Source organism: Zalophus californianus, chromosome 4, assembly GCF_009762305.2.
Source record: "Zalophus californianus isolate mZalCal1 chromosome 4, mZalCal1.pri.v2, whole genome shotgun sequence".
NCBI lineage: Eukaryota > Metazoa > Chordata > Mammalia > Carnivora > Otariidae > Zalophus > Zalophus californianus.
In genome coordinates, this window is record NC_045598.1 from 64271175 (window position 1) to 64298535 (window position 27361).

The following is a 27361-nucleotide window of genomic DNA, read 5'->3' on the forward strand; positions in this document are numbered from 1 at the left end:
CCTTCTCTCCTTACCTCCAGCTCCCTGTGATGAAAGATCGGTAACCTTAGGAATAAATGACAAATTCTGTAACAATTAGGTTTCTTCCCAGGAGCTACATGGGGATGCAGGAGTAACTCTGTGGTTGGGGGGTGAGGGGGGAGGGAGGGGGGCAGGTTTTTTGAGCCCCCGATTCTTCCTTTGGCCACCTGGTCCCAGGTTGCCGCGTCCCCGGGCGGCGCGCGCAGGTCAGCGCCGCGCCCCGGCGGTGGTGTGACTCGGAGGGGTGTGACTGCGAGCCCCCGGCGCGCGCCCGCCTCCACCCCTGCACCCTGTGCCCGCCCGCGCAGCGTGACTGGCCGCCGCCGCAGACCCGGCTCCGGGAGGCGCAGAGCGCGGCGCGCTGAGCGGGAGAGGCGAGCGGACTGCTGCTTGGCGTCCGCCGCACTGTCCTCCCTCCTCCGCTCCCTCCGCCCTTTTCTGGCGGCCGCGCTGCCTGGGAGCCCGGGAAGCCGCTGCTCCAAGCCCGCAGCTCCGGCGCGCGGACCAGCAGCGAGGCGGGGGCGGCGGGAGCGCGGAGACCACAGGCCCCGGGGACGGGAAAGGGGGGCACTGGCCTGGGCTGGCAGAGCTGAGCGTGGGAGTGTTTGCGCGTGAGATCGAGGGCTGCACCCGTGCTCCGCGCGGACCCCGCCAGCCCCAGCCCAGGTCGCCGCAGCCCAGGAACCTCTCCGCCCGTGCCCCAAGGCACGCGCGGCACAGCCATGAACACCAACGATGCCAAGGAGTATCTGGCCCGGAGGGAAATCCCTCAGCTTTTCGAGGTAGGGGGCTAGGGCTGGCAGACGGCCGGGAGGATCCGGGGAAGGCATCTCCGGGCCTGGGGTGGGTGGGTGGGGTCTGGGGAAGGGAGTGGAAGCCGCGCCCCGTCCCACCTTGCCGACACGGGGCGCGGAAGTGAAGGGGCTTGCAGAAGCTCGCTTTCCCGCTTGCCCGAGGTCGTCGCCTTTCCAGCGGGTTGCCGGGGTCCTTGTCCGATGGCTGGGCTTAGAAGCCCGCATCTCGCAGATCAAGTTTCAGTCTTCCAGCAGGGCTCTGGAAGCAGGTTACCTCCAGTGTACCCCTCGGATGTGGAGGGTGGGCTGCCGGCGGCGGTCGGCCCCGCTTTCTAGGGGCGAGGGCCAGGCCAGGTGGGTACGGCTGGCGCACAGGAGCGAGCAGGGACTCAAAGCGGAGGGGTGGAGAGCCCTAGCCCCTCCGCGCGCAGAGGGTCAGGACCCCGCGGGGAAGGGGAAGTGTGGACGGAAGTAGCCTTCTGAGGGGACAGCTTGGAGGAGAGTGATGAAGATGCAAAAAACAAATCCAAACCCGTCGAGTGCAGCACTATCTCCCGGGTGGCAGGCTCCCAGCGCTGCTGTGCGCTTTCGGTGAATGAACTCCTGAGCACGTTTTCCGTTGCCTTGGAAGGGATCATTCCTTCCTCGCCCCCCGCCCTGGCTGTAGCTTTCGCCGGCCTTCTCCAACCCACCTAGAGAAAGCAAGTCGAAGAGAGCGGCGGGGCGGGCGTGACTCCTGTTGCTGTTTTCGGGCCGCATCACAGCATCATCTCCACCAGGGACCCAGGCGATGAGGAACACTTTGGGAACGTGGGAGAGGAGGCTTGAGGGATGAACGAAAGGCACCTTGTTAGTTCTAACCGCATCCTACGTCTCGGAGCCTTTTGCTTCCTTTCCTTCTCTCTATATTTGCATTTTGAAACATTGCTGAGTTCTGTGTGGTTTCGGTTAAAAACAAAAACAAAACAGGGGCGCCTGGGTGGCTCAGTCGTTAAGCGTCTGCCTTCGGCTCAGGTCATGATCCCAGGGTCCTGGGATCGAGCCCCGCATCGGGCTCCCTGCTCCGCGGGAAGCCTGCTGCTCCCTCTCCCACTCCCCCCTGCTTGTGTTCCTTCTCTCGCTGTGTCTCTCTGTCAAATAAATAAAAATAAAATAAAAACAAAAACAAAACAAAAAATGGAAGCGAGCCAAGCTTCATAGATGGAGCCCCCGCAGATGAATTCTATTCACTGCAAACCTGCCCCCCCCCCCATTTCTGAAAGATGATAGGCTGTAGACTGATCCCATTAAACCAAGGGTCATGAGTTGTTCTTTCTCCTGTTTGGGAGGTTTGTTCTGCTAAAAGGAATTTTAAAACACCATTTGGGAAAGGAATTTGATGCCTGTTTTCCCAGATTGTCTTTAAACTGGGCCACCATAATTGCAGATCTTCATTTTTTTCTCACCTCTGTTAGCCACCGGTTTCAGGTTGGTCTGAAGCTAAGATTTCCAGGTAAACCACACACTGAGCACAAGGCTGGTTTGTGAAACCAAATCTAGCAAGTGTGTTACTCATGCTTGAAAAGAATCAGGAGGTGTTGCATAAGGACAGGTCTCCGGGGTAGGTAGGGTTCTTAAAGAGTTTTCCTTTTTCTTCTTTTTTTTTAATTTTCAAAAAGTAAATATGGAGCAAAAGAGTTGAAGGTTTTGTCATAAATGTTACTACTGAGATCAATCTCATTTCTATACTTCTAAAAGAATAATTAGAAACATATGCAGGAATGTCACCTGATTGCAAAGTGCTGCTTAATAGTATGTCTATTTTCTTTATAAATGTGGGTACTGTTTTTCCTCCTTAGTAACCACAGAGATTTTTGATGGTTTGTTCATGAAAATCTACACTGTGTATGCAAATAGGTGATGGCTGGCATTTTCATTCAGGTATTATGTTGTTTTGTTTTGTTTTTCTGCATATGAATGGGGCATTTTAAAATAGTGTACACCCAGAAAAGGAAGTCTACTCCCTTAGGTGAAATGCAGTAATACAATGTACTTAAATGCAATCCTGGACATTTGGAAGATGGAAAAAGACTTCTGGTGACCTCCAAAGACTCCATCCTACCAGTAAGAATCTATGCTTTATCCAGCAGAAGACAGAAGTAAAACCTGCCAGTTCTCTATGTAATAAGCATAACCAAATGTTTTGTTTCCAAACAGAATTTTCTCTGTCAAACCATAATAATGGTATGTGAAGTTTCTAACTATACAGAGTTTATCAATTAGGTATCTATCAAACAAAAAACATTGCCTTAACTGTAGATTTTATTTATTTTTTTTAAAGATTTTATTTATTTATTTGAGAGAGTGAGAATGAGAGAGAGAGAGCTCATGAGAGGGGGGAGGGTCAGAGGGAGAAGCAGACTCCCTGCTGAGCAGGGAGTCCGATGTGGGACTCCATCCCGGGACTCCAGGATCATGACCTGAGCCGAAGGCAGTCGCTTAACCAACTGAGCCACCCAGGCGCCCTTAGCTATAGATTTTAGACACCCCTATAGACCAAGTAATTGATTATTGGAATCTACATACTGTCAGACAACTAGATGTGTTTAACTAACCTTTTCAGATTTTCTCCTGACTTCAGACATCACATGCGCTAAATGGGATATCTCTGGTAGGTTCAAGTTTAAAATGTGTTTCTATTTTTAGAGTAAATGTTTAAAATAAAAACCACATTCCCCTGATATTGTCATGATTTCTTGACTCTAGCTAACCTTAGAGGGTATGTGTTGATCTTCTATTACTGTACCTTCGAGCAGAGATTTAGCAATTAATTCGAATTCTGGTGAAAGTCAAATTAGATTATTCAGGTTCTCTAAGGATTAACTAAAAAAGACGGAATAATAGGTTATCTTGGATCCCTGATGGTGGCTGACTGTTAGAAGGAAGGGTTAAAATTATCCATGGAGTGGAACTCATTCCTTCTAAAGTCAATACCCTTTGGGGAGTCAGATTTTTTTAGGGAGGTTGGAAATGTATATTTTCCAGTTAAAAAAAATTTCATTGAGTATGTTCACTCATTTTAGGCAATAATAGGAATTTTTTAAAAAAAAGAGAGACCTTGAGTGATTCATATTGTATAGTTGGATTATGTAGGGGGCACAGATAGTCTGGCATTTTCTTTTTATCCCATATTGTATTTTTGCAAGATGTAGAGAGAGGAATATGTGCGTTTTGGAATCAGAAACGTTGGGTTGGAATCCTGGGGCTACAAGTTAATGAGCTTGATCAGCTCATTAACATCTCTGAGCCATGGTTTCCTAATCTATAAAATGGGGATAATAATACCACATAGGGCTGAGAGTGCATTGGGTGAGCTAAGGCATACAAAGACACAGAGGAAGCACTGCCACAGTTAGCTATATTAACATAGGAATGTGAGGAGTTAAACACAATGTGTGTGTCCGTGTGTGTCTGTGTATATATAACACAGATCTTCGCACACAAACGGAATGTGGATGCCCAGATTAGTTTTTTCCTCTCCCTCTGCAATTGAATTCCTCTCAGCACTCTAACCCACACTATTTGGGATTTGAGAGAACAAATGTACCTGGAAGGAACTGCCTACACTTTGAACAAATTGTACAAGAATAATGTGAAAATAAAATACTGTATTTAGCAAAGATGTCAGCCTTTCAAAGGGGGTGTGTGTGTTGTACATTAATAATGTATATTGGTGGTAATAATCTTCTATGCTTTTTCAATGAAATACTGTAAAGGAAAACAGTTTGCACATCAGTCGAGTTCCCGGGAGTCAGCATTTCCAAATTTGTATCATTTTTAGAAACTACTACATATGACACATTGGACACCAGGTTTTCCTCTGTAACCTCAGTGGATATTGTGGTGATTTATTATATATCAAATAGCATTTTTTTAAGTCTCAGACTATGTTTTGAGTAAAATTTTTTTCCTAATTAGAAAACAGTCCAGGGGAGCCTGGGTGGCTCAGTCCTTGAGTGTCTGTTCGGCTCAGGTCATGGTCCCGGGGTCCTGGGATCAAGCCCCGCATCAGGCTCCCTGCTCAGCGGGAAGCCTGCTTCTCTCTCCCCGACTCCCCCTGCTTCTGTTTCTGCTCTCGCTATCTCTCTGTCAAATAAATAAATAAAATATTTTTTAAAAAAAGAAAGAAAACAGTCCAATATGCGCCTACCATGTGCCAGGGACAGTGTCAGGGGCTAGAGACTGAAAAATAAAAAAGACCCACTCTGGGTTGTTGAAGAGTTTACAGGTTAGAAGATGAGACCAACACAATAAACTGATGGTTTCAGTATAAATGACAGGTAAGATTTTTTTTTTTTTCTGGGTAATACGGAATGCTAGGAATAGGTCCACAAGCCAACCTGGGAGCTCAGAGGAGCCTTCCTGATCATAATAATATTAATGGGAACCACCAATTCTATTGAGTATTTACTATGCGCCAGGCCCTCAATATGCACTTTACAAATATTACATTTTTAATCCTTAAAAAACTCTCTGAAAGGGGCACCTGGGTGGCTCAATCCTTAAGCATCTGCCTTCGGCTCAGGTCATGATCCCAGGGTCCTGGGATCGAGCCCCACATCGGGCTCCCTGCTCCGCGGGAAGCCTGCTTCTCCCTCTCCCACTCCCCCTGCTTGTGTTCTCTCTCTTGCGGTGTTTCTCTTTATCAAATAAATAAATAAAAAATCTTAAAAAAACCCCAACTCTCTGAGGTAGGTAAAACATTTTACAAATGAAGAGACTGAGGCTCAGAGCCTTTAAGAATGGGTGAGAATATGACAAATAATGACTGGAGCACTTTTACGCACTGCACTTTATCTCACTTTGATAGGGTGCCTCCATTTTAAACTATGTAGTTGTCTGAATTGTTTAAAAGACAGAGAATGCTGAGCTGAACACTAATGGTCAAGAATTTAGGGGCTTTCTTAATTACTCAGCAGGTCATAATTCCACCTCTAATTGTTCATTAAGAAAACAAATGCAAAGACCAAAAGCAACCCAGAATTTAAAGATGGGACATACAATTATTTTAACAAAGGTGGTTTTAAAACCTATATTACATAGGCATATTTTGTTGTTGTATTTCAGAGCCTCTTGAATGGACTGATGTGTTCTAAGCCTGAAGACCCGGTAGAGTACTTGGAAAGTTGTTTACAGAAAGTTAAGGAATTAGGTGGCTGTGACAAGGTGAAGTGGGATACATTTGTCAGCCAGGAAAAGAAGACCTTACCTCCGCTCAATGGAGGACAGTCACGGAGATCCTTTCTAAGAAATGGTAATGTATGTGTAGAATAATGGTTTATAGTTACAGCAGTTCTTTTTAAAACACACCATATAGACTATAGGTAGTTATTTGTTTTATTAGGTTTCCAAAAGCCTAGAAAGATATTTGACCCTGGAACATGATTAATCTCTCTGCTCCGAATTCTAATCACATTTGTGATAAGACAAAAGCACATGCCACTGTCCAACACTTCCCTAAAGGCTTAATGAAATTTTGTATTTCTGACTTTATTATTTTGCAAAATGAATTACATTAGCAAACTATGAGTTTTTCTTAAAACTGCAAATAAGAGTTTCCCAAATAAATGGATAGACAAAATAGTTATTATGTAATAATTAAACATTCCTTAATTAGCTGGGAAGAGCTTGGCATAATATGTTTCCAAACTCAGAGTTCATATTAGTGCATTTGCATAAATGCATATTAAGTTCATACTAGTTAATCCAACAAGTATTTATTAAGCAGCTACTGAATGCAACATAATAGATTAGGCATTTGGATGCTATAAAAGAAGTAGAAGACATGAACTTGTCTAGCAATTTTAAGAATAGTTTGGAACTAAGAACTGGAGTTCACTAGAGGAGATTCGTGGTATATTCTGATAGCTTTCTGAACTACATGCCTATCAAAATTAGTGGTTCAACATCAGCCAACCACCTTTCAGGCTCTAGTTGAAGTAAAATCGTATGTGCAAAATGGAATCATTTCCAATCAGGGGAAACTAAGTTTATTCTTTCCCAGTGGCCAAGATCATTATAATTTCAAAATTTACATCACTTTCGAAAATTGTACCATGAAATGTTTGCAGCATTTATAATACAAGTCTTACAAGTATTTGTAGCAAATACAAGAGGGAAATAAACTTCTGTTTATTTTACTTAGTCATGACCTGCTTAGATTTTATTTGAATGCAGTGTGGGGGAAAAGTCATAGTGTGTTAATTTTTAAGAAACACAAACAGACAGGGTAAGCAGAAACAACATTTTCTCAGAAGCATCTCCAGAGAGCAGAATCCTTCCCTATCCTTGCAGGAATCATCACCAGTTGATAGAGGCCTGAATGCTCAAGTGACAGTTACCTCTGAGGCACACCACTTAGTAAATTTCTGTTTCGGTGAACAAAATGACTTTTTCATGGGCTTGAAGGGTTCTCGTACCTTCCCAAAACAACTAACTTACTTTCCTGGGTTGTTATACTGTTAGAATCTGGCTCAGTGTTAAATATGTGTGCCACGCCCTTGTTTAATTAAATGAGGTTAAATATGGGGAATCGTTTCTAAACCTTAAAGCATTGACAAACCTCAGGTATTACTGGATTTAGTCTAAAATATTTTTACATTTTTTAAATTTAAATCTAAGAGGATACGATATCCCCTTAGTTCAAAAGCTGCTCTCAGACTGGGTATGAAAAGTGACTGTTTTGCAACAAAATAAAATCTGAATGCTTCTGTCTCATACTCTTACTTGGCTTGATTATACACAGAAGTCAGGCAGGCCAAGTGTGTAACACAGAACAGTTGAGACTGTGGTCAAATAAGTGAGAACAGTCATTGTCTAAAGGCAGTCATGTACAAATTTTGGAAAAATGTTGAGCTGAAGAAAACACATCTACGGGGCTGTATTAGGCCCACAAATGACCAGTTTGGAACTCCTGAGTTAGCAGGATAAGCGAAAACAGGAATGGAAAATGTAGGTTTAACTTTCATTAGAATTACAATTGTTTATTAATTTTAGACGCTCCATACGTACTGATACTTTACCAGAATTCCTTCTCAGAGATCTTTTAGTTAATCATCAAATAAAACCTTTCAATATACTATGATGACAGGAATGCCTTATTACATTTCTGTATCTCGGACACATGCTGAAAGACAGAATGGTTTCTAAATGGACCTTTCTGTAATAATAACAATTTTCTGAAATGCTTTACATACTTGTGTTTTGTAAGTTTTAGCTATAATTTATGGAATATATTATTAAATTAAAGGAAACTGATAACTTCCCAGTAACTTAAAGCATCATTATTTCTAGAAATAAAAAGTGATTCATGCATATATTGCTGAAATACTGATATAGCTATGCTAATATATAATTATCATGAAAAATTATTCTATGAATTAAAATGTTTTAATCGTTTAGGCAAATTACTTTCATATATAAAGATATGATAAAAAAGTGAGAATAAATTATTGACTGAAAAGACTGTATTATCAATGTAAGATAAGCATCCATTTTTTTTCTGCCATATATACACAATTGAACAAATAATTAGTTGTGAATAAGAGTTCTAATCCCATAGCTCCAAATGTCCATAGAGCTTCTGTTCTGGAATATCTCATTGTCATCTCATACTCAACATGTTTAGAAGCAAGCATAGCATATTTGCTTCAAAACCAGCACTTCCTTCTTTTCTTATCTCGATGAAGTCAGTCAGAGAGTCAGTTGAGCATTAAAATAACCATTTACTGAGCACTGCTATTGTCAGGCATTCTTTTAGGACTGAAGATGTAGCCACTGAGAAAGAACAAACATGTTAACCTGCCCTTATGGAGTGACCTACAGGGTATTATGCTAAGTGAAATAAGTCAGTTAGAGAAAGACAAATATGACATGATTGCACTCACGTGAGGAATTTTTGTTTGTTTTCACTCACATGTGGAGTTTAAAACAAAACAAACAAACAAACAAAAACAGAATCCTAAATATAGAGAATAAACTGATGGTTGCCAGAGGGGAGGTGGGTGGAGAGATGGGTGATATAGATACCGGGGATTGGAGTCCACTTATCTTATGAGCACTGAGAAATGTATAGAATTGTTGAGTCATTACACTGTACACGTGAAACTAACAAAACGCTACGTTAATTATACTTCAATTTAAAAAATAAAATATTAAAATACATTAAAAAGAAATGTTTTGTAAATACTATAGGAGTGTAGATAGTGAACACTCTATATAGGTATGATATATATGTATCATAAAGATATATGGTATACGGTATATGGTATATACATAAAAATTATATAGAATATAATGCTGAGGTTATTTTTTAAGAATTTGTATAAGAGATGTTAGTCAGGAATAATTGTTGAAATAAAAATAATGAAGTTGGTGATCATTTTGAATATGGAATAAAAAGACATTGATGGTGAAAAAAATAAATATATAATTAGAAGCACAGTGGGAGCTAAAGGAAATACCATATGCTATAGGATCAACCATATTAATGGGGGAATGGATCCAACCTAGGCTGGGGTTCAGGGTAGGCTTCCTGGAAGAAGTGATATGCTAATGCTTGGAGACAGAAAGCTGAGCGGGTGTTAGCTAGAGAAGGATGGAGGAGTTTGTGTAGCTACCAGGGAATAGAGAATAGGAGTTCCTGACATAGAGGAAGAGGGTATGATATAGACAGGAGTGAGAGAAGCCCACTATTTCTGGAGCAGAAGAGAGAAGGCAAAAAGATGCTATATGAAATGCAATGTTTTCCTTATTCATTTAGACTTGAAACCTGGTCATTGTTTTTGTAATATCACCTGCTTTCATGTCACAGATCCCAATCCTAACCATGTTCTTCATATCTAACCACTTGTGTCCATTTCCCATGCCTCTAAGCCCTCATTTCTCACCTGTGCATTACTGTACCTGACTCCTAGCTGTTATTCTTTCTGCTCCTCATCTCCCTACTCAATCCCTTCTAACCATCACCAGATTAATCTTCCTAAAAAACATATTTCATATTTAATTATGTCACTGCTCTACTCACCCCCTCCCCCCCCCCAAAAACACTTCTCTGCTGGTTTTCTACCAGGTTAAAGCTGAACCCTTTACCATGGTGGTCAAGGCCCTCTATCCTGTGGCCACACTCTGCCTACCCATCTTCTGGCTTTTCTCTATGGGAAGTCATCTATTCTCTTTGTTAACAATTCACAAATATTTATCGGACACTGACTATGTGCCAAGCATAGTTCTAGATCCCAGGGATACAGTTCCAGATGAGTAAGGTCCCTGCTTCATGGAACTGAACATTCTAATGGGAGAAGGCAAACAGTAAATGGAGACCTTTCAGATAGTGAAATAGTAGATGCTATGTAGAGCATTGTTAGAGTGGTGCCCTGGAAATTAGGTGGCTACTCGAGATTAAAAAGTCAGTGAAGTTCTCTTATAGGAGGTGTCATTTGAGCTGAGGCATGAATGGCAAGCAGCAGATGGCCATGGGATTGCATTGGGTAAATGATGGTGGCTTAGGCAAGAGTTGTGGTAGTGGAGATGGAGAAAAATATATGCATTTGGGGTATGTTTTGGAGATAACATCTATGGCAGTAGATGTGAAGAGTAAGGGAAGAAAGTAATTGAGGATAATGTCTAGAGTTTTGCCCTGTGTTGGGTGTAGCAATTCAATTTCAGGCAAAACAGGATACTGTTGTCAGTGCCTTTTCTATCATAAACTCTTCCCAGAATTTTCTAAAGAATATCCACTATCATTGCAGACTACTCTATTCCTTTCGTGGAACTAAAGGGAGTCCAGCGGGTTAGTAGTCAATACCCTCATTTATTGTATCAACAGAGCATGAGAAGTTCTACCTGATCAACACCCCAGAAAGCAATATGAGCATGATGCCATGCTAAAGTCCAGTAGTCCCCATAACTAAATTCCTCATGGAAAGCCAAGTGGCCTCCTGTTTCTTTTATGCAGGTGCCTTTTGGGTAGTTAGGGTTTCTCTGTGCCCCCCAGAATAGTGACACACAGGGTGAGGAAGGAAGGAGCCATGAACTACAGGAACCATGGCTGAGCCTTGAACAACACGGGAGTCAGCAGCTGCATAAGGTTGTGAAAGTTGTGAGCTTGTATACTACACAACTCTAGGGAGCATCATTTGCAGAGATCCGGATATATACAAACTACCAAGAAAGATTAGGCAGTACTTAAGAAGGTTCCTCTGAACAGGGGTTGGCAAACTATAACCCATGACCTGGGTCTGACTCCTTACCTGTTTTTATAAATAAAGTTTTATTGTAACACAAGCTCATCCATTTGTTTTTATATTGTCTATGACCGCTTTCCTGCTACCATGGCCAAGTTGAGTATGAGACTGTTTGAAGTTCAAAATATTGAATGTCTGGCCCTTTAAGAAAAAGTTTGCATACCACTTACAGGATGGGGTCTTCTTCCAGTTGAAAAAAACCAAACTCATTTAGTTTGAAAAGTTTCCTCTACTAACTGGCTAAGTACAAAAAATGTTTTATTATGCTTTTTTTTTCCGTTTCAAAGTTATCTTACTCTTTTGCAGTAATGCCTGAAAATGCAAACTTTCCATATCGACGGTATGATCGGCTCCCTCCAATCCATCAATTCTCCATAGAAAGTGATACAGACCTCTCTGAGACTGCAGAGTTAATTGAGGAATATGAGGTTTTTGATCCTACTAGACCTCGACCAAAAATCATTCTTGTCATAGGTATGAGGACAGAAAGCAAAATTCTTATGCTATTGCTATCTTTGTTTATATATTTACATTTCAAGAGATTATGTTAATTATATGTATTTGCAAATACTAGGTTGGGTAATGACAAATAGAAACAAAAGCTCAAGAGACAGTAGATAGAAGTATTTTTAGCATAATTTTCAATAAAACAGAATTATTATAATTATATAATCTAATCCTATTGCACTTTTATAGACTCTCATTACAATGTCCTAGAAATTCTCTATAATGAATTGAAAGTATTAATCTCCTCAAGATTTATTGTCCTATGGTTTTATCTGTTTAACTTTTAACAAGATAACTGAATCCATTAGAAGTTTTCTAAACATAATATTTTTTATTATGTTATGTTAATCACCATACATTAATTACATCATTAGTTTTTGATGTAGTGTTCCATGATTCATTGTGTATAACACCCAGTGCTCCATGCAGAATGTGCCCTCTTTAATACCCATCACCAGGCTAACCCATCCCCCCATCCCCCTCCCCTCTAGAACCCTCGGTTTGTTTTTCAGAGTCCATCGTCTCTCATGGTTCATCAACCCCTCCGGTTTCCCCCCCTTCATTCTTCCCCTCCTGCTATCTTCTTTTTCTTTTTTTTTTTTAATAAACATGATATGTTTTTTTCTTTTTTACTCAAATTAAATTTTTATTCACTATTAACTTTAGAGGGTAATAATAATCATAATAATATGTTGGTAACAATTCATATAAATGAAATCTTGCATATGGCAAACTGGCACCTAAAATAAAATCTAAGTTTTGATGTTTCAGAGAAGGAAATCTAATGGAATAGTGTTTACACAGCACATAACATCTGAGTATTAATCAAAATAATAATAAAAGTTACTTTTTAACATTGCTTACTATGAATGAGTATGAAATTACTAGTCTGATATCATTTCACAAGGAACGGATATGGAAAATGTTGAAAGTCTTTAGCAAAACGCATTTTTGACCATTCTTGCAAATTCTAACTCCTCAAAATCTGTAAAAATCATGAGGAGACCTGTGAACATGCAATATGTCATCATTGTCTCACATTCCAGTTTGACTCAGCTTTCACAGAGATGACCAAAAGTGAAAATCGAGTGTGAAATGTTCAAAGCTCTTCCTGTCAGTAATGTTAATAGAGGGCAAAATGAATACAGCCCCCATACAAATAAGTACTGTTTCCAGGAGATACAATGATGATGGCAACTAGGAAAAAAGCATGCAAATAAACACACCAAGCTATAACAAGAATTTAAGTTCACCAGAGTAAAAGGAGTGACACTGGTCCATCTCTCAGTGTAATGAAAATGAAATTGCAAATATATTTAGCCCTGAATTGTTTAAAATAATATTGTAGGAAGAAAGTATAGAAACTCTCTTTCTAAAAGTCATTATTCTTATGACATATGGTAGCCACCATTATGCCATAAATCTCTTTCTGTTCTTGAAAATGGAATGTTGTCTGTGTATGCTTAAAAGTTTGAGGTCCTTACCTAGAGGATGAGGAAATGCTTTATTAAAACATACAGCTACAGGTGAAGAATAATTGGAAATTATTTTGCTATTTTGTGATGAAATATTCTTTCAATATTATTTTTCTTGTTGCTGTTACTAAAATTTTGGTGATTATTAATAGGCTAAACAAATGGAGGCTTGTTTGTCCATGAAAAATGTGTAATACCAAAATGCTCTTGTGTAAAACAACACATACATGAATTTTTTGTGCACTGTGAATTTTATATGAAAATGACTAAAATATTTCAATAAACTAAGATCTTTGGAGAAGATATAAATGCTTCAAATCTCCACTTCAAAGAACTCCACAGTTCTTTTTTACTCAGTGAAATCAAGTGGCTTCCCAAGAGTGTGATACTGGTTTTAGACTTACACACTATCAAGTTTTATGTATTCCAGGAATGATGCAGAACCAATGAGTGTAAATAACTTTTAGATTTTAGAGGACTGAGATACGAGAAGAAAGGAAAAACCGAACCTTAGGTTACCTGAGAAAATTGGGGCAATTTTATGACTTTTGAGGAATTATAATTGTACCTGAAGCTTACAAATTTTATTGGTACCAGCCTAAAAAAGGAGTGGAGGAGGTACAGATACCCACATGGTATTACATTCAAATAAACAAAATTTCCTTTCTGGTGATGCAGAATTTTTAGTAAAGCCAGCCTTCTTGGCACAGACATGAATCTCTCTTATGTTAATTATAAAATCTAAGAGTTAGATGGATCCTAATATTTGTAAGTATTAGAGATAAATAAATAGAATAAGATTAAGCTCACTCTGGTTTCAGAGAAGAACATGAAATTAATCTGTTAATCAAACCCATCTAATAAATTAATGCTATTCTCTTCTATTGTGCTAATCATGTTTGTGTTGTCTGCTATTTGCTTCCTTTAGTTGACAAAAATTTTTTTTCTTGAAGGTGCCATAACTTTCTTAGCATACTTGATTTTTTGTTTAATTCAGTGGGATTTATACTCTCTTAGTTTGATGTTTTATGAGATACAGTGTGGAAATATACTTTATGAAAGATAACTTTCATTCTTCAAGGATCAAATCAGCTCAAATTTGATGGAGTTATTCATATAATTTTTTATTTCAAGCCAATCCATGAACTGCACCATAGGTTAATAGGCCAGAAACAGCCATTTAGAACCAAAACTTACTTTTTATTTGCAAAGTAATGAATTTAATCTAGTAGTAATTCATAATGTTAAATCTAATAGGATAGGATTTAGAGTTTCTTAGAAAGAGAATGGTTAAAAATGCAAACAAATTCCTATCCTGATTTTAATAAAGCAGCAAAAAGGGGAAACCACATGTTATCAGGTGTATTAGTTGGTATTGGGGGTTAAATGATTCTCATAGATCTTAGAATTCTGTGCTTTAAAAATTTTATTTTTATTTATTAATTTTTTAAAGATTGATTTATTTGAGAAAGAGAGACAGAAAGAGCAAGCAAGGAGCCTGAGGCGGGGCTCCATCCCAGGACCTGGAGATAATGACCTGAGCCAAAATCAGAAGTCAAACACTTAACCAACTGAGCCACCCAAGCGCCCCTGCACTTTAAAATTTTAAAGAGGAAATAAGCCCTGGCCAACTGTGTGTACTCATTCAGAACTCTTCTCAGAAAAAACAAACAAAACACCTGTTTTTCTTTTTTACTTATACCATTTGCAAAATATAATTACTAAATAATTATATATAAAATGACTTCTACTCCCCCCCAAAGCTTGATGTATTGAACAAATCGGGGCACCTGGGTGGCTCAGTTGGTTAAGCCTCTGACTTCAGCTCGGGTCATGATCTCAGTGTCCTGGGATCTAGCCCAGAGTCATTGGGCTCCCTGCTCCGAGGGAAGTCTGCTTCTCCCTCTCATTCTCCTTCCACCCCTCCTTCTCCTCCTGCTCATGCTTTCTCTCTCCCATATGAGTAGAGTCTTTAAAGTAAAAAAAAACAAAGTAACAAATCAAAATCAGACTGGGCTGATTGCTATGTGCTTTATTTAGAAATTTGTTCAGATTTTAGATTCCAGTTAGTCTAGGTTGTTTAGAAATATAAATTAAAATAATCCAATATGATTGGAAATAAAATCTGAGGCATATATTTTATGATTATTTTAGGACTTAAGCTTCTAAAAAGTAAATGGTAATTACCAACGATTAGTATTGAGTAAGATTGCAAAATGTTGATTACTTCATACTAATATATCACAAAATTGAAATTATCATGAGCTCTATGAAACTGTTCTGCTTTAAGAAACTATTCCATTCACTCTGTATTCATTACATAAAACTTCTTTGGAATTTAAAGGAGATAAAACAAGGACACCCATGAACAGATTTAAAAAAAAAAGATTTAAATAAACTGTCAATATTGATGTCCCTTTGGGTTTAAAAATAATAGTTACATTTCACCAAATTGCACATTAGCTCTTTGTTGGCATGGAACACATTTCTGTTATTTTGGTCATTGTCTCTTGTGTCCCATAGATTTTTCTTTGATTACAGAGGAAAAAACAATTAGGTTTTACAAAGAAGAACATGAAACAATTTCTTTCAACTGCATTGTCCAATTTTCTAAATTATTTACTAAAATAAGTAAAGGAAAAGATGTCTCTTTCATCTAATAAAGTTGATCATCATTCTGTCCTTCCCTTGGCTAAGTCTACACTTGCTCTGCATTCAGAGTTAGCACCGAGAATGGCACGAGTGTAGAGTTGCCCACTCTGCTGTTGGTGATTTAGACTCTGCATCTCAAGGCAGGGGTGGTAGCTGTATAAAAAGGAGTTTCTTCTTGTATCAGAAGGTCACAATTTTGCCTGTTTTAACTGATAGGTGGTCCGGGAAGTGGAAAGGGTACTCAAAGTTTGAAAATTGCAGAACGTTATGGATTCCAATACATTTCGGTGGGAGAATTATTACGAAAGAAAATCCACAACACCAGCAGCAATAGGAAATGGAGTCTTATTGCTAAAATAATTACAACTGGAGAATTGGCCCCACAGGTACTGCTGGGTAATTTGCTTCTATTCTGCAAAGATTTTTATAGCAGTGGTGAGTGTTAGCTTAACTGTGTTTTTTCATCTTTTTTTTTTAATTTGTAAAAGGAAACGACAATTACAGAGATAAAACAGAAATTGATGCAAATACCTGATGAAGAAGGCATTGTTATCGATGGCTTTCCAAGAGATGTTGCCCAGGCTCTATCTTTTGAGGACCAAGTAAGAATGTCTCTATATTTTAAATGACCTATTTTTGCTTAAAACTTTGAGATTAAAAAAAAAGATTTCTTGGAAGACTTGCTGTTTTTCTGAAAGAATTCTGGTCTGAAAATGAGAAAGTACATCAGTATGGGTTGGCAGAAGGTCATTTCCTTGTCATGCACGCCTAAAAATTGGAGGCTGTCTCTGCCAAAAAAAAAACACAAAAGCTAATAATAGAATTCATGATTTTTATCTAAAAAATGCAAATCTCTGAATTTTTTTCAAAATACCTTACCTAAGATTATGTTTTTAATCTTTAGCTACTTAAAACAAGCCTGTCCATACTGCTCAGCAATATAAAACACCACTCTGTACTTATATTGTTACCAAATTAGGAAGCCCTCTTAACTGGGGTGTAAAATACTAAACCACCTACCTATAACAAGGTAGGGTTCAGGTAGCCGAAGTTTACTCAAATTTCAGTAGACAATGCATACTCAACACCTAATATGTATATTTTTAAGGGAAATAAATCAATTAAAATATTTTGCGTATCTATTTAATCTTTGAGAAGCAGGGTGACTGATTTTTCATGTAAAATTTTAATTACAAAAATAACACTGTGGTCATAAAAATTTTAAGTCCAGTGTAAAAAGTGAAAGTTCATTAATACCCTTATTCCATTCCACTGCCCTCCTCTCCTAAGAAATAGAAACACTGTTAAGCTGGTTATAGATCCTTCTAGGCTATTTTCTGTACATTAAACACACACACAGCCATGCATGTACGTGTGTGCATGCTCATATACAAATGCATTTTTAATTTTCATAGCTATTTCCGAACGGTCCTGCAGAAAAGACTTTTCCCAGTTATAGTCCCATCAATATTGAATGAAGTATATTTCTCCATATCCTATCCAACCAGATAGAATTCATAGTTAAGATTTTTGCCAACCTGATAAGTAAGAAACAGTATTTCATCTTTTAAATGTACATTTGAGTTACTTCTAGAGTTAAGTACACTTTCAGATACTTTATTGACGATTTGTATTTCTTATGTAAATTATCTGCTTTCCTTTGCCTATTTTTTCTACAGACTTGTTTGTCTTTTTCTTAGCTTTTAACATATTACAGATATGATATCGGAGAGAACAAAGTCAAATCAGATGTAAATTTGTATGTCATATAAAAGAAGTCTGGGGTTAGGCCGTTCAAAGCCATAAGTAGTCTTCATAAAGCCTCTCTAAATATTCAGGTTAACTGTTTGGGGATATTTGTTGTGCTGGAATGTCTTTCTCCCCTCCTCAGGTTTCCCTGTCCTGCAGTATTCCGGAACCTTCCATGCTTTCTTAGTTTAAGGACTTGGTTCTAATTGCTTGGGCCTTGACGAGAGAAAAACTAGAAAAATCAACTTGTTGTTGTTGCCTCACCCGATGTTGCTGTTGAAAATGGGTACTATGGCAGTCGTTTTTTATGTGAGTCTTGGCTATTAGTGGAGGCCCAAGGGAGCCAAGGCAGGCATCCCCACTCAAACCCAGTCCCCCCTGTGTATTGAATAACATGCATTTGGTGGGCACAAGCAGCAGGAGCTTCTTGATTTTTCTTCTCTTGCTTTTCGAACATGCTGTGAGTCTTTCTCTTCTCCCCTGAATAATAACTCAGGTAGGTCTCATAGCTTTCCTGGTGACTTTAAAATATTAACAGACAGGGGCTCCTGGGTGGCTCAGTTGGTTAAGGGTCCGACTCTTGATTTCAGCTCACGTCATGATCTCAGGGTCATGGGATGGAGCCCCAGGTCGGACTCTGTGCTCAGTGGGGAGCCTGCTTGAGATTCTTTCCCCCTCCCTCTCCTGCCCCTCTGTCCCTCCCCCCTCTCTTAAATAAAAAAATAAATGAATCTTTCAAATAGTAACAGATAGTTTCACTTGCCGGTAATAAAAAGCCCAGTCCACAATTATATCTCAATAAAGCTGGGGAAAATTTTTTTCGTTAAAAAAAAAGTCCAATATGAAATGAAAACTTCAGTTTTCCATTCAGTTTAACATATGTCTTCTTGGACCCGGTTCAGCCTCAGGAATCCAAAGTGATGTCTCAGACTCTTGAAATTCTTCCTCACGTGACTTACGGTGGGGCAGGTAGTGGGGAAGGGGCAGGAAACGTGTAGCTCTCTGCCAGCTCTCTGGATGTCTGACCAATCTCCATTCTCTTACAAAGCCTGGACATGGGTGATGGGCCAGGGGTCATAATACTGGTTGGGGACACCTGTTAACAAGTTCTGTAAAATGGTCTGGTATCTCTCTGTAAGACATGAAGTCACTTGCATTTGTTCTCAGCCATTCGTCCGCGGTTGGAAAAGTCCAATTTAACATCTTTCTTAGGTTGGCATTGTAACAGACTAGAGGTTCTCGGCCACTGCAAGCAGAACAATTGTGCTGAGGTTGATGCCACCACAGCTGAGCTCCCAGAGTTCAGAGGGTGCAGAGGCAAAGCTGAAGTGTTTATGTAAAGCAAAGCGTTAGGGTCAGCCCTGATTACTCCGTACCCTATGTAGGCTTAAGCTCTTGTGGTGTCTATTTTTCTGGTACCATTTCTGACACCAAATGTGTGAGGGTTTTCCCTACCAATTCTCCAGTCCTCAACACAAACAAGATGTCTGATCATTGCATTCAACTCTAACACTAACTATCCGAGTTAGTATGGACCCTACCGGTTATGGGTTCAGTCCCACAAGACTCCCCCACTTCAGACGTCAGTCACAAGTTCCAGGGGCCACCTGTATTTCTGTCCAATCACCTATAAATTCTGGGGTTCCCACAACACCTTCATCAGTTTTGATAATTTGCTAGAATGACTCACAGAACTCAAGAAAATGCTTCACTTACATTTAGGGGATTATGACAAAGGTACAACCCAGGAACAGCCAAATGGAAGAGATGTGTAGGGCACAGTGTGGGATTGGGAATGCAGAACTTCCATGTTCTCTCTGGGTGCACCACCCTCCCAGCACTTCAGCATGTTCACCAACCCAAAAGCTCTCCAAACGTCATTGCTGAGTTTTTCTAACCCAATCTCTCTCCTTCTTCCTGGAGACCAGGGAGCGGGGCTGAAAGTTCCCACCTTTTAATCTCATGTTTGGTCTCTCTGCCAACAAACTCCACTAGCTTGACATTATTTCGGGCCCCACCTAAGTCACTTCACTAGCTTAGACTGAGGTATGGTCAGAAGGTGTTCATTATGAACAACAGAAGACAGTCCTGTCACTCAGGAAATTCTGAAGGTTTTAAAAGCTCTGTGTCAGGAATCAGGGACAACAACTAAATATATACTTTCATTATACTACAACTCCACAAGGTTTTTCTTTAATTAGCTCTTTTGTGTTTGCCTGTGGACCCGTATATACATACACGCAGAAATTTTCCCCAAGACTTTCTCACAGGTCCAGGGCGTAAGAAAAGATGGATTTCTTATATTGGCTATATACTAGTGATGGTCTTACCTAACACTTAAGTGTCTTATAGGACAAAGAAGTGTATTTTTTTCTATTAGGGAATAGTATCAATGTGAAGTCCAGATTCACTAGACAGCTTTTCTCCTTGAGATCATTTAGGGACCATGGTTCCTTCCATGTTGTTGTTCTGCTATCTCCTAGGATGCTCTCCTCATCTGTAGGGTCAAAGAAGGGTTGTATGGTTGTTACATACAGAAGTGGTTGTTACCACATATGGTTCCAGCTGGCACATTAGGGGAAGAGAACATAAACCTCTGAAGGTCTGAAGTCCTGGATCTGGATAGTGCTCACATAGCAATGTTAAGAATTTAGTCATGTTGTAATTGTGAGGCAGGCTGGGAAGTATAATCCAGCTGGGTGGCCAGGAGCCTGCGTACAGTTCTGTAATTATGGAAGGATCAGAAAACTAACTGGCAACTTCTACCACAGTTTGCCCCTCTGGCAATCCAAATGTCAGCGCGCTCCCTCCTTCCCAACATAGAATGGACTCACTCACCCCCTGAGGAAAACACCCAGAATCCCATCATTAGATCAAAAGTCAAGAATCTCTACTTGATGTAAGTTCTCTCCATTAAGTCCAGATTAGACTCTTCAACCACCTACAAACTGAACATCACATTCTCTTCCCACCCTGCCACCAATAAATAGTGGAGGAACAAGACCAGGAGAAGTGAAATAAAGGCTCCTGTTCAGAAAAGGGAATTTTGGCAATATATGTGGTAGTCACTGAACCATAGCAAATAACAAATCCTTTCTCTAGCAGTAGGGTGATTTCAACTCCTCGTTCTCAATTGTCTTCTGAAGCCCTTGGCCTTCTGAAAAGTTCTCGTCCATTATCCCACATGGCCACATCAAAGTATTGTGTTGGGAGACTATGCCTTCTTTGGGAGCTATTCTTAATTTGAAAAACAAAAAACAAAAACAAGCTTTTTCTGGCTAGGCTTATGGTTGTTTTGGTAAAACCATTTCCTCAAAAATTTGTTAAGTATCTGCTGTTTTTGCTTCCAGTTAGTTCCATGTCCCAGTAATTACACCCAAGTTCTTTTCTAGATATAGATACTAAGCTGTTTTCTTTCTTTGTTTTCTCATTTTGATGGTAGTACTTTGAGGCCATATAAAACAACAGGCAGCATCCTTAATCTGGGTTTTGCCTCAGGGCTGGGTCCCTTTTTTTGGAAAGCTGGGGAGAGTGTTAACAGGAGTCCTTTGAACAATAGTAGTCTTGTCTTCTCTTTGGAGGTATAGAAGCAGTTGATTTTTTCAACCTGGTAAGTCTTAAGTTACTGGACACTTTCTTTTCTCTTTATCTGTTTACAAATTGGTCAATTCTTTCTCAGGTTTATCTATTTCTTGCTGTATGTTGCTAAATGCAATAGAGAACAGTCAACACATATGATCATTCTAGCTCTTTCTGGTCATTTCTTCTCTAGCTGTGGGCTCCATAGGAACATGGTTTACCTTCCAAGTTACCACAAGTAATAGTTGTACCAAATACTTGGCAGTGGCAGATCAAGTGTTTCTAGTTTTCCAGCCTAAAATTTCTTTCTCTTACTGCCCAAGCGAATCAATGCCACATACAGTAGTTAGTTTGATATAGTAGTGCCCCACTTATATGACTGTTGTCTATATTATTTAGAATAAATCCAGGCTGCTGTAATAAAAAGATACAATGACACAATGACATAACACAGAAACTTTTTTCTCTTGTATGTAACAGCTGCACCGTGAATGAGGGCAGAGAACCTTCAACCCGTTTCAGCCCGTACGGTCATTCAGAGATGCAGATCATTGTTCCTCTAACTCCTAGGGCGATGGTTCTCAATTTGTTTTTGGTCACAAGACCCTTTTACACTTTTAAAAATTATTAAAGACCTCAAAAAGCTTTCATTACATGGACTATATCTATTGATATTTATCATATGAGAAATTAAAACAGAAATTTAAAAATATTAAGTCATTTTAAAATAATAATAAATCCATGCAGGTTAACATAAATAACACATTTTTATGAAAAGTAGCCATATTTTCCAAAACAACAACAACAAAATAGTGATAAGAGAAACATTACATTTTGCAAATCCCTTTAATTTCTAACTTAGAAAAAGACAGCTGGATTCTTAGGTCTGCTTTTGCATTCCAACTGCTGTGATATCACACTTCACGTAGACACTGGAAAACTCCATTGTGCATTTGTGAGAGAATGAAGGTGAAAAAGGCATGTAATTTGTTAGTATAAAAATAGCTTTGAAAAAAAAATAGCTTTGACCTATGGCCTCCCTGAAATGGTCTCAGCAGTCTCCAGGGGTCTCAAGAGCTCACTTGGAGAACCCTGGGACATGTTTGACATTTGCATGGTGAAAGCAAGGTCAGCCATGCTGTTCCCCAAGGCCAGCTTCCACCTGGTTGGAAGGGGACAAAAGTGCAGAAGGCACGTGCTCACCTTCTTAAGTCCCAGACCCCAAGGTGCACACATTAGTCTTCAGAGTACATTGATGAGAACTGAAGTCACATGGCTACATCTTAACTTCAAGGGCCACTGGACAATGGAGTCACGGGTTCAGGCATGACCTGCCTACAGAACTGTTATTATGGAAGATGGGAAAACAGATTTTGAGAGACAACCAGCAGTTTCCACCACAAGCGGCATGCTTTCTTTCCCACCCTTACTTCTCAGCCTAACAGCTGAGCTCTCTCAGCCCTTGGCCTGCCATTGCAGGGGGCGGGGAGGAGATGGAGACACTCCTTACTGCCAGAGCGTAGCCCTGGTCTCCTCCTTGCATTTGGTGGTAGGTCCTTACTATCTGAAAAATTTCTTCTCACCTTCCACCTGATTGTTGAAAAGACATAACAGATTAGTGAGGGGAAAGGAATCAAAATGGGCAAAAATGGGAAGTCTAAGATCTTTTCACCACCAAGCAAACGTATTGCATAGCCAAGATTTTGCTAGATAGCCCAGAGTCCAAGGTGAAAACCTAGCAAAGTGTTTTTTTTAAAGGTTGTAGAATTTCATAGTTCATGGATGAACCTCTGTACTAGATTTCTGTACTGAGGATTTATTACAAACAGTAAAGCTGAAACCAGTAAGAACTCAAAGGTGCTATTCTTGAAGATGGAGGAGGAAAGCCTACACTAAATCTATTTTTTTTTTTTTAAGATTTTATTTATTTATTTGACAGAGAGAGAGATAGCGAGAGTAGGAACACAAGCAAGGGGAGTGAGAGAGGGAGAAGCAGGCTTCCCGCGGAGCAGGGAGCCTGATGCGGGGCTCGATCCCAGGACCTGGGATCATGCCCTGAGCCGAAGGCAGACGCCTAACAACTGAGCCAACCAGGCGCCCCTAAATCTATTTTTTTTAAACTAACAGTAATTAACAATATATTCAACTATCTGGCTCCAGCTAATTTTCCAATTATATTTTCTACCTCTGCATTCTACATGCTGGACTACTCCCTGTTTCTCATGGTGACCTGCTCCTGCTATTTCCTCAGTGCTATTTATATCATCCCCTAAGTTTTTTCTTTCACTGTGCATTCTGTTTTTGAGCTCTATTTGTGATACAAATAGACTTAACTCATTCCTTTAACTGCTTCATAATGCTACATTCTATAAATGTATCATATTAGCAGGCGATCAAGTTACTTTAAAATTTCTGTTACTGCCAACAAATACTATGACCAACATCCTTGAACACATCTCCCTTTGCATATGTGATCTCTAAGGAATACTTCTAGAAATAGATTTTCTAATGTAGAAGGAATGTGTGTGTGGGGTATAATTTTAAATCTATATTTTAGGTTTTTAAAAATATGATATTAAAAAGTGGCCCCATAAATTTATGATTCCTTTTTCCCCATTTCTCCATACCTCACCAGTACTTAATTTCAAATCTTTTTTATTTTAGGTTATCTGATGGATTAGAAATGTAAATGTTTTGGCATTGCTATTTTATTTTGAATTCTCTTAATCCCTAGCGAACTGAAATTTTTTTTAAATGTGTTTGTTTGTTGGCTATTTGTATCTCTTTTTTTGAGAATTGCCAAAATATGACCTTGGCACCTTTTTTTCTGACGGGTCGTTTGAGTTTTTATTATTGATTTGGACATTCTAGGTACTAATCTTTTGCTGTGTATTTTGATGATGTTTTTTCCATTTATATTTTTCCAAATCTTGACAGAGAGACATACAGAATCATGCCCTATCTTTTGTCCTACAGAAGTCTTAAATTTTAATATGATAAATTTATCAGCATTTTTTTTTTGGCTTTTACATTTAGATCTTAACATGTTCCCTGCAGTCTCATAAAAATATTCTACATTTTTCTATTTATTTTTAATTTTGTTTTGAAGTTCAGGTATTTATTCTATCTGCATTAATTGTTGTGCATAGTATGAGGTAGAGATAGAATTTTATTGTATGTTTTAAGTGGAAATGAAAAATGTATCCTGTCGTCCAAAGATTGCTTGTTGCCTTGTACATATTTTCCTCATTGAAATGACTTATTCCTGGATAGACATGGGTCTGCTTTGTCTCTTTATATTTTTCTGCATCAGTATCATGGTTTCAATCAAAGAACTCTAAGTTACAGCCTGATGCTTGAAAGACAGTCTTCCCAGGTGCCTGGGTGGCTCAGATGGTTAAGCGTCTGCCTTCGGCTCAGGTCATCATCCCAGGGTCCTGGGATCGAGTCCCGCATCGGGCTCCCTGCTCCTTGGGAGTCTGCTTCTCCCTCTGCCTCTCTCTCTCTCTCTGTCTCTCATGAATAAATAAATAAAATCTTAAAAAAAAGAAAGAAAGACAGTCTTCCCTTTCTTTTTTTAGTTGGCTATGCCTATATATATACTCTTCTTTATGAATTTCAGAATCAATTTGTCAGACACAAAAAAAACTGTTGAGATTTTATTTACATTTCAATACAGATCATATTATATATAGATTAATTTTCAGAGAACTGACATCTTCCCATCCATGAACATTGCCCTATCATTTCATTTACTCAGGTCTTGGTTTATGTTCCTCAATAAGTAAAGTTTTATAGTTTTCCGTAGGAAAGACTTGTACACTTTTTGTTGGTTTTGTTCCTGGTTTGCTGCTATTACAAATAAGCTACTTTTTTCCTAACCAATTCTCAGTTGATCTTTGTGGAATTTTTGTGTTAGTGAGTATGTCTGTCTGTCTCTCCCCCCAGGTAGGCTCCTGTTCTGTCCTTAGGGCAGAGCCATCTCATTCATGCTGTAAACTTCCTTCCATTCTTTTTATTTTCCTGCCACTCCCACTGTCATGACCCCCACACCTGCCCTGCTACCTTAATATATTTCTTTACTACACTGGGTTCTAGTAAGTGTTTGTTGATGTGAAGTGGAAGACAGATATTAGTGTCATGAATATCCAGAAAAGGAAGGACTCAGGTGACTGCTTCAAAAGTGATCTTGAGTTCCATCTCTCAGACCCTCATCTAATTCAGTGGAGTTGGTTATAATGTCAACGGACTACAGTGGGTTTTGACTCTCCTTTACTATATGCTTTTGGCTGATTTACCAACCCTCTCGAGGCCTCAATGTTTTCCTTTGAAGAATGAGTATAATAAGATCACACAGGGTTATTGTAAAGATTAAATATGATCATGTACCTATAGTCCTTAGCACAATGTGTGGCTTATAATGACTGCTTAACAAAAGGAAGTGGTTATTACAATTAGACATGTTGAGGATAAATACTCCATAGATTTGTACAACGGAAGGGCCTTCAATAGCTCTCCCTTCCTATTTGTCAGAAGCTTTGAAGGTAAAAGGACCTTCAGGTTCCTTCTAGGGGAACCTTCAGATTGATTGAGACAACCCTCAGAGGCCACCTTGAGGTGTTAAGGCGGCCCAGAACAGCTCTGCTTTTATTTTATGTTCTGAGGTTCCAGGCAAAACTCTGTTGAAAGAAATTTTTCTTGTGCTAAAAATGGCTAGAAGCACTTCAGCGAGGGGACATTCACACTGTGGGGCAGAAACACTTGGAAGACCACTGATGAGTAGTGGTGTTCTCAGTACGCATCTTGGCTTTCCGTATTTCAGCCAAGCCAATGTCCCCCTCCCCCACCCCCGTTCTGTGTACCTTCTTTTGATTTCTTCCATTTTTCCTGCTAGTTTCTCCTTTTTTGGGAGTGGTCCCACAGAGATGCCTCCTTTCCTTTCCTAGCTAGGCTTGTGCATCCACATCCATGCGATTTTCACGTGGGGAGTGTTTTGGTGCCTCTGGCGGCCTTGTTGGGAACCTGGGCAGAATTTCTTTGAGGATAATGCTGGTTGATTTTCTTCCGAGTGTAATAAATATATATATAATGTATGCTTCTGTGACCCAAATGTCCCAAAGATCCAGACATTTACTTTCTCTTGTATTTATTGATACCATTTGGTGTTCAGCTAGCCTGATTTTTCCATTGTTCCTATATTTTTTATTTTGTTTTTGGTGCAAGCAAAGTATATTGTCTCTAGAAACTTGCATTTGAATATACGTATTTTATAATGGATTCTTACTGTGTTATCACTTTACTCCCCAACCTTAGCTGTTGTTACTCCACTTTACAGATAAGGAAACCGAAGCTCTGACAAATTAAGTAACTTGCCTAAGGCCACAAGCAGGCAGACAGAGCTAGGATTCCCAAGGAGGGGATACAGATATTTAGATCACTAGCTTTCTGGAACCTTGAGGTCACAAAGTCAGGCTGAATGTGGGCATCAGATCATTTTTTTTTACACTTTTAAATTTTATTTTATTATTTTTTAAACGTGTGCTAAATTCTAAAATTAGGAGATTTCAGATTAAAAAGCAGACTTCTACCTTGGCTTGCAACGGGTAGCGATGTAGCAGCTCCCCGTTCACGCTGCCACACCTGAGCACTGCTGGGCTGTCATTAGATAGTGTAAGGGGTGTCTTGTTCACGGCTGTCCCCCACTCCCTCCCCAGCTGGTACCTCACTGTTTCAGCCCCAGTCTGGCTCTTACAAGGCACTGGAGTCTGTACCCTACAGTGCCCCTTGTCCTCCCCTTGTCTCTGCTGTGTCTGATTTTCATTATTGGTTTATCACAAAAAATACCTCACAAAGATACGTACACCCGATTCTGTAGGTGACACGACTGTCTGACATAGTGGGGGCCACACTGTCCGTCTAAATATTAAATGTTAGGAAGCTTCATCTCTCCTACTTGTCAAATTTAAAAAATTAAACAGAAGATCTAGTATTTCTTCCTGCCCTTTAGTTCATCATCTTGAGCCATCCTCCTGGAGTGCCCACAGCCTACGAAAAGAATCATGGCCAAGGGGATGAAATATGTCTTGATTTGTTACATTCAGAGACCATCTGGGGAGTAACTTCAATAATCACGTGTAACACAAATTCAGAACTTGTTTAAATCAGCAGCTTACCATGGTTTGTTTTCTGGGGTGTGTTATTTGTGGTTTTGAGGTACAACAATCATAGTTGAGGTACTGATGCTTAGCAATAGCAGGCACTAAGCATTTTTACTTGGGTTGTAGTGGAGTGGTCAAGCAGG

At 39.5% G+C, this 27361-nt stretch overlaps 1 protein-coding gene across 3 annotated transcripts in view; it reads left to right on the forward strand.

Annotated features, from left to right (window-relative positions):
- Positions 1 to 311: 311 nt before the first annotated feature.
- Positions 312 to 27361, forward strand: part of AK5 (adenylate kinase 5) — a 233166-nt gene continuing 206116 nt past the window's right edge. The window contains exons 1-5 of one of the 3 annotated variants that reach the window (XM_027584212.2): positions 312 to 803; positions 5922 to 6108; positions 11477 to 11572; positions 15949 to 16118; positions 16221 to 16334. In XM_027584212.2, coding sequence (XP_027440013.1) covers positions 744 to 803; positions 5922 to 6108; positions 11477 to 11572; positions 15949 to 16118; positions 16221 to 16334 — 627 coding nt within the window. In that variant the 5' untranslated portion in view covers positions 312 to 743. Of the gene's footprint in view, positions 804 to 5921; positions 6109 to 11404; positions 11573 to 15948; positions 16119 to 16220; positions 16335 to 27361 lie in introns of all 3 variants that reach the window. The other 2 variants (XM_027584202.2, XM_027584192.2) reach the window with 2 other exon arrangements.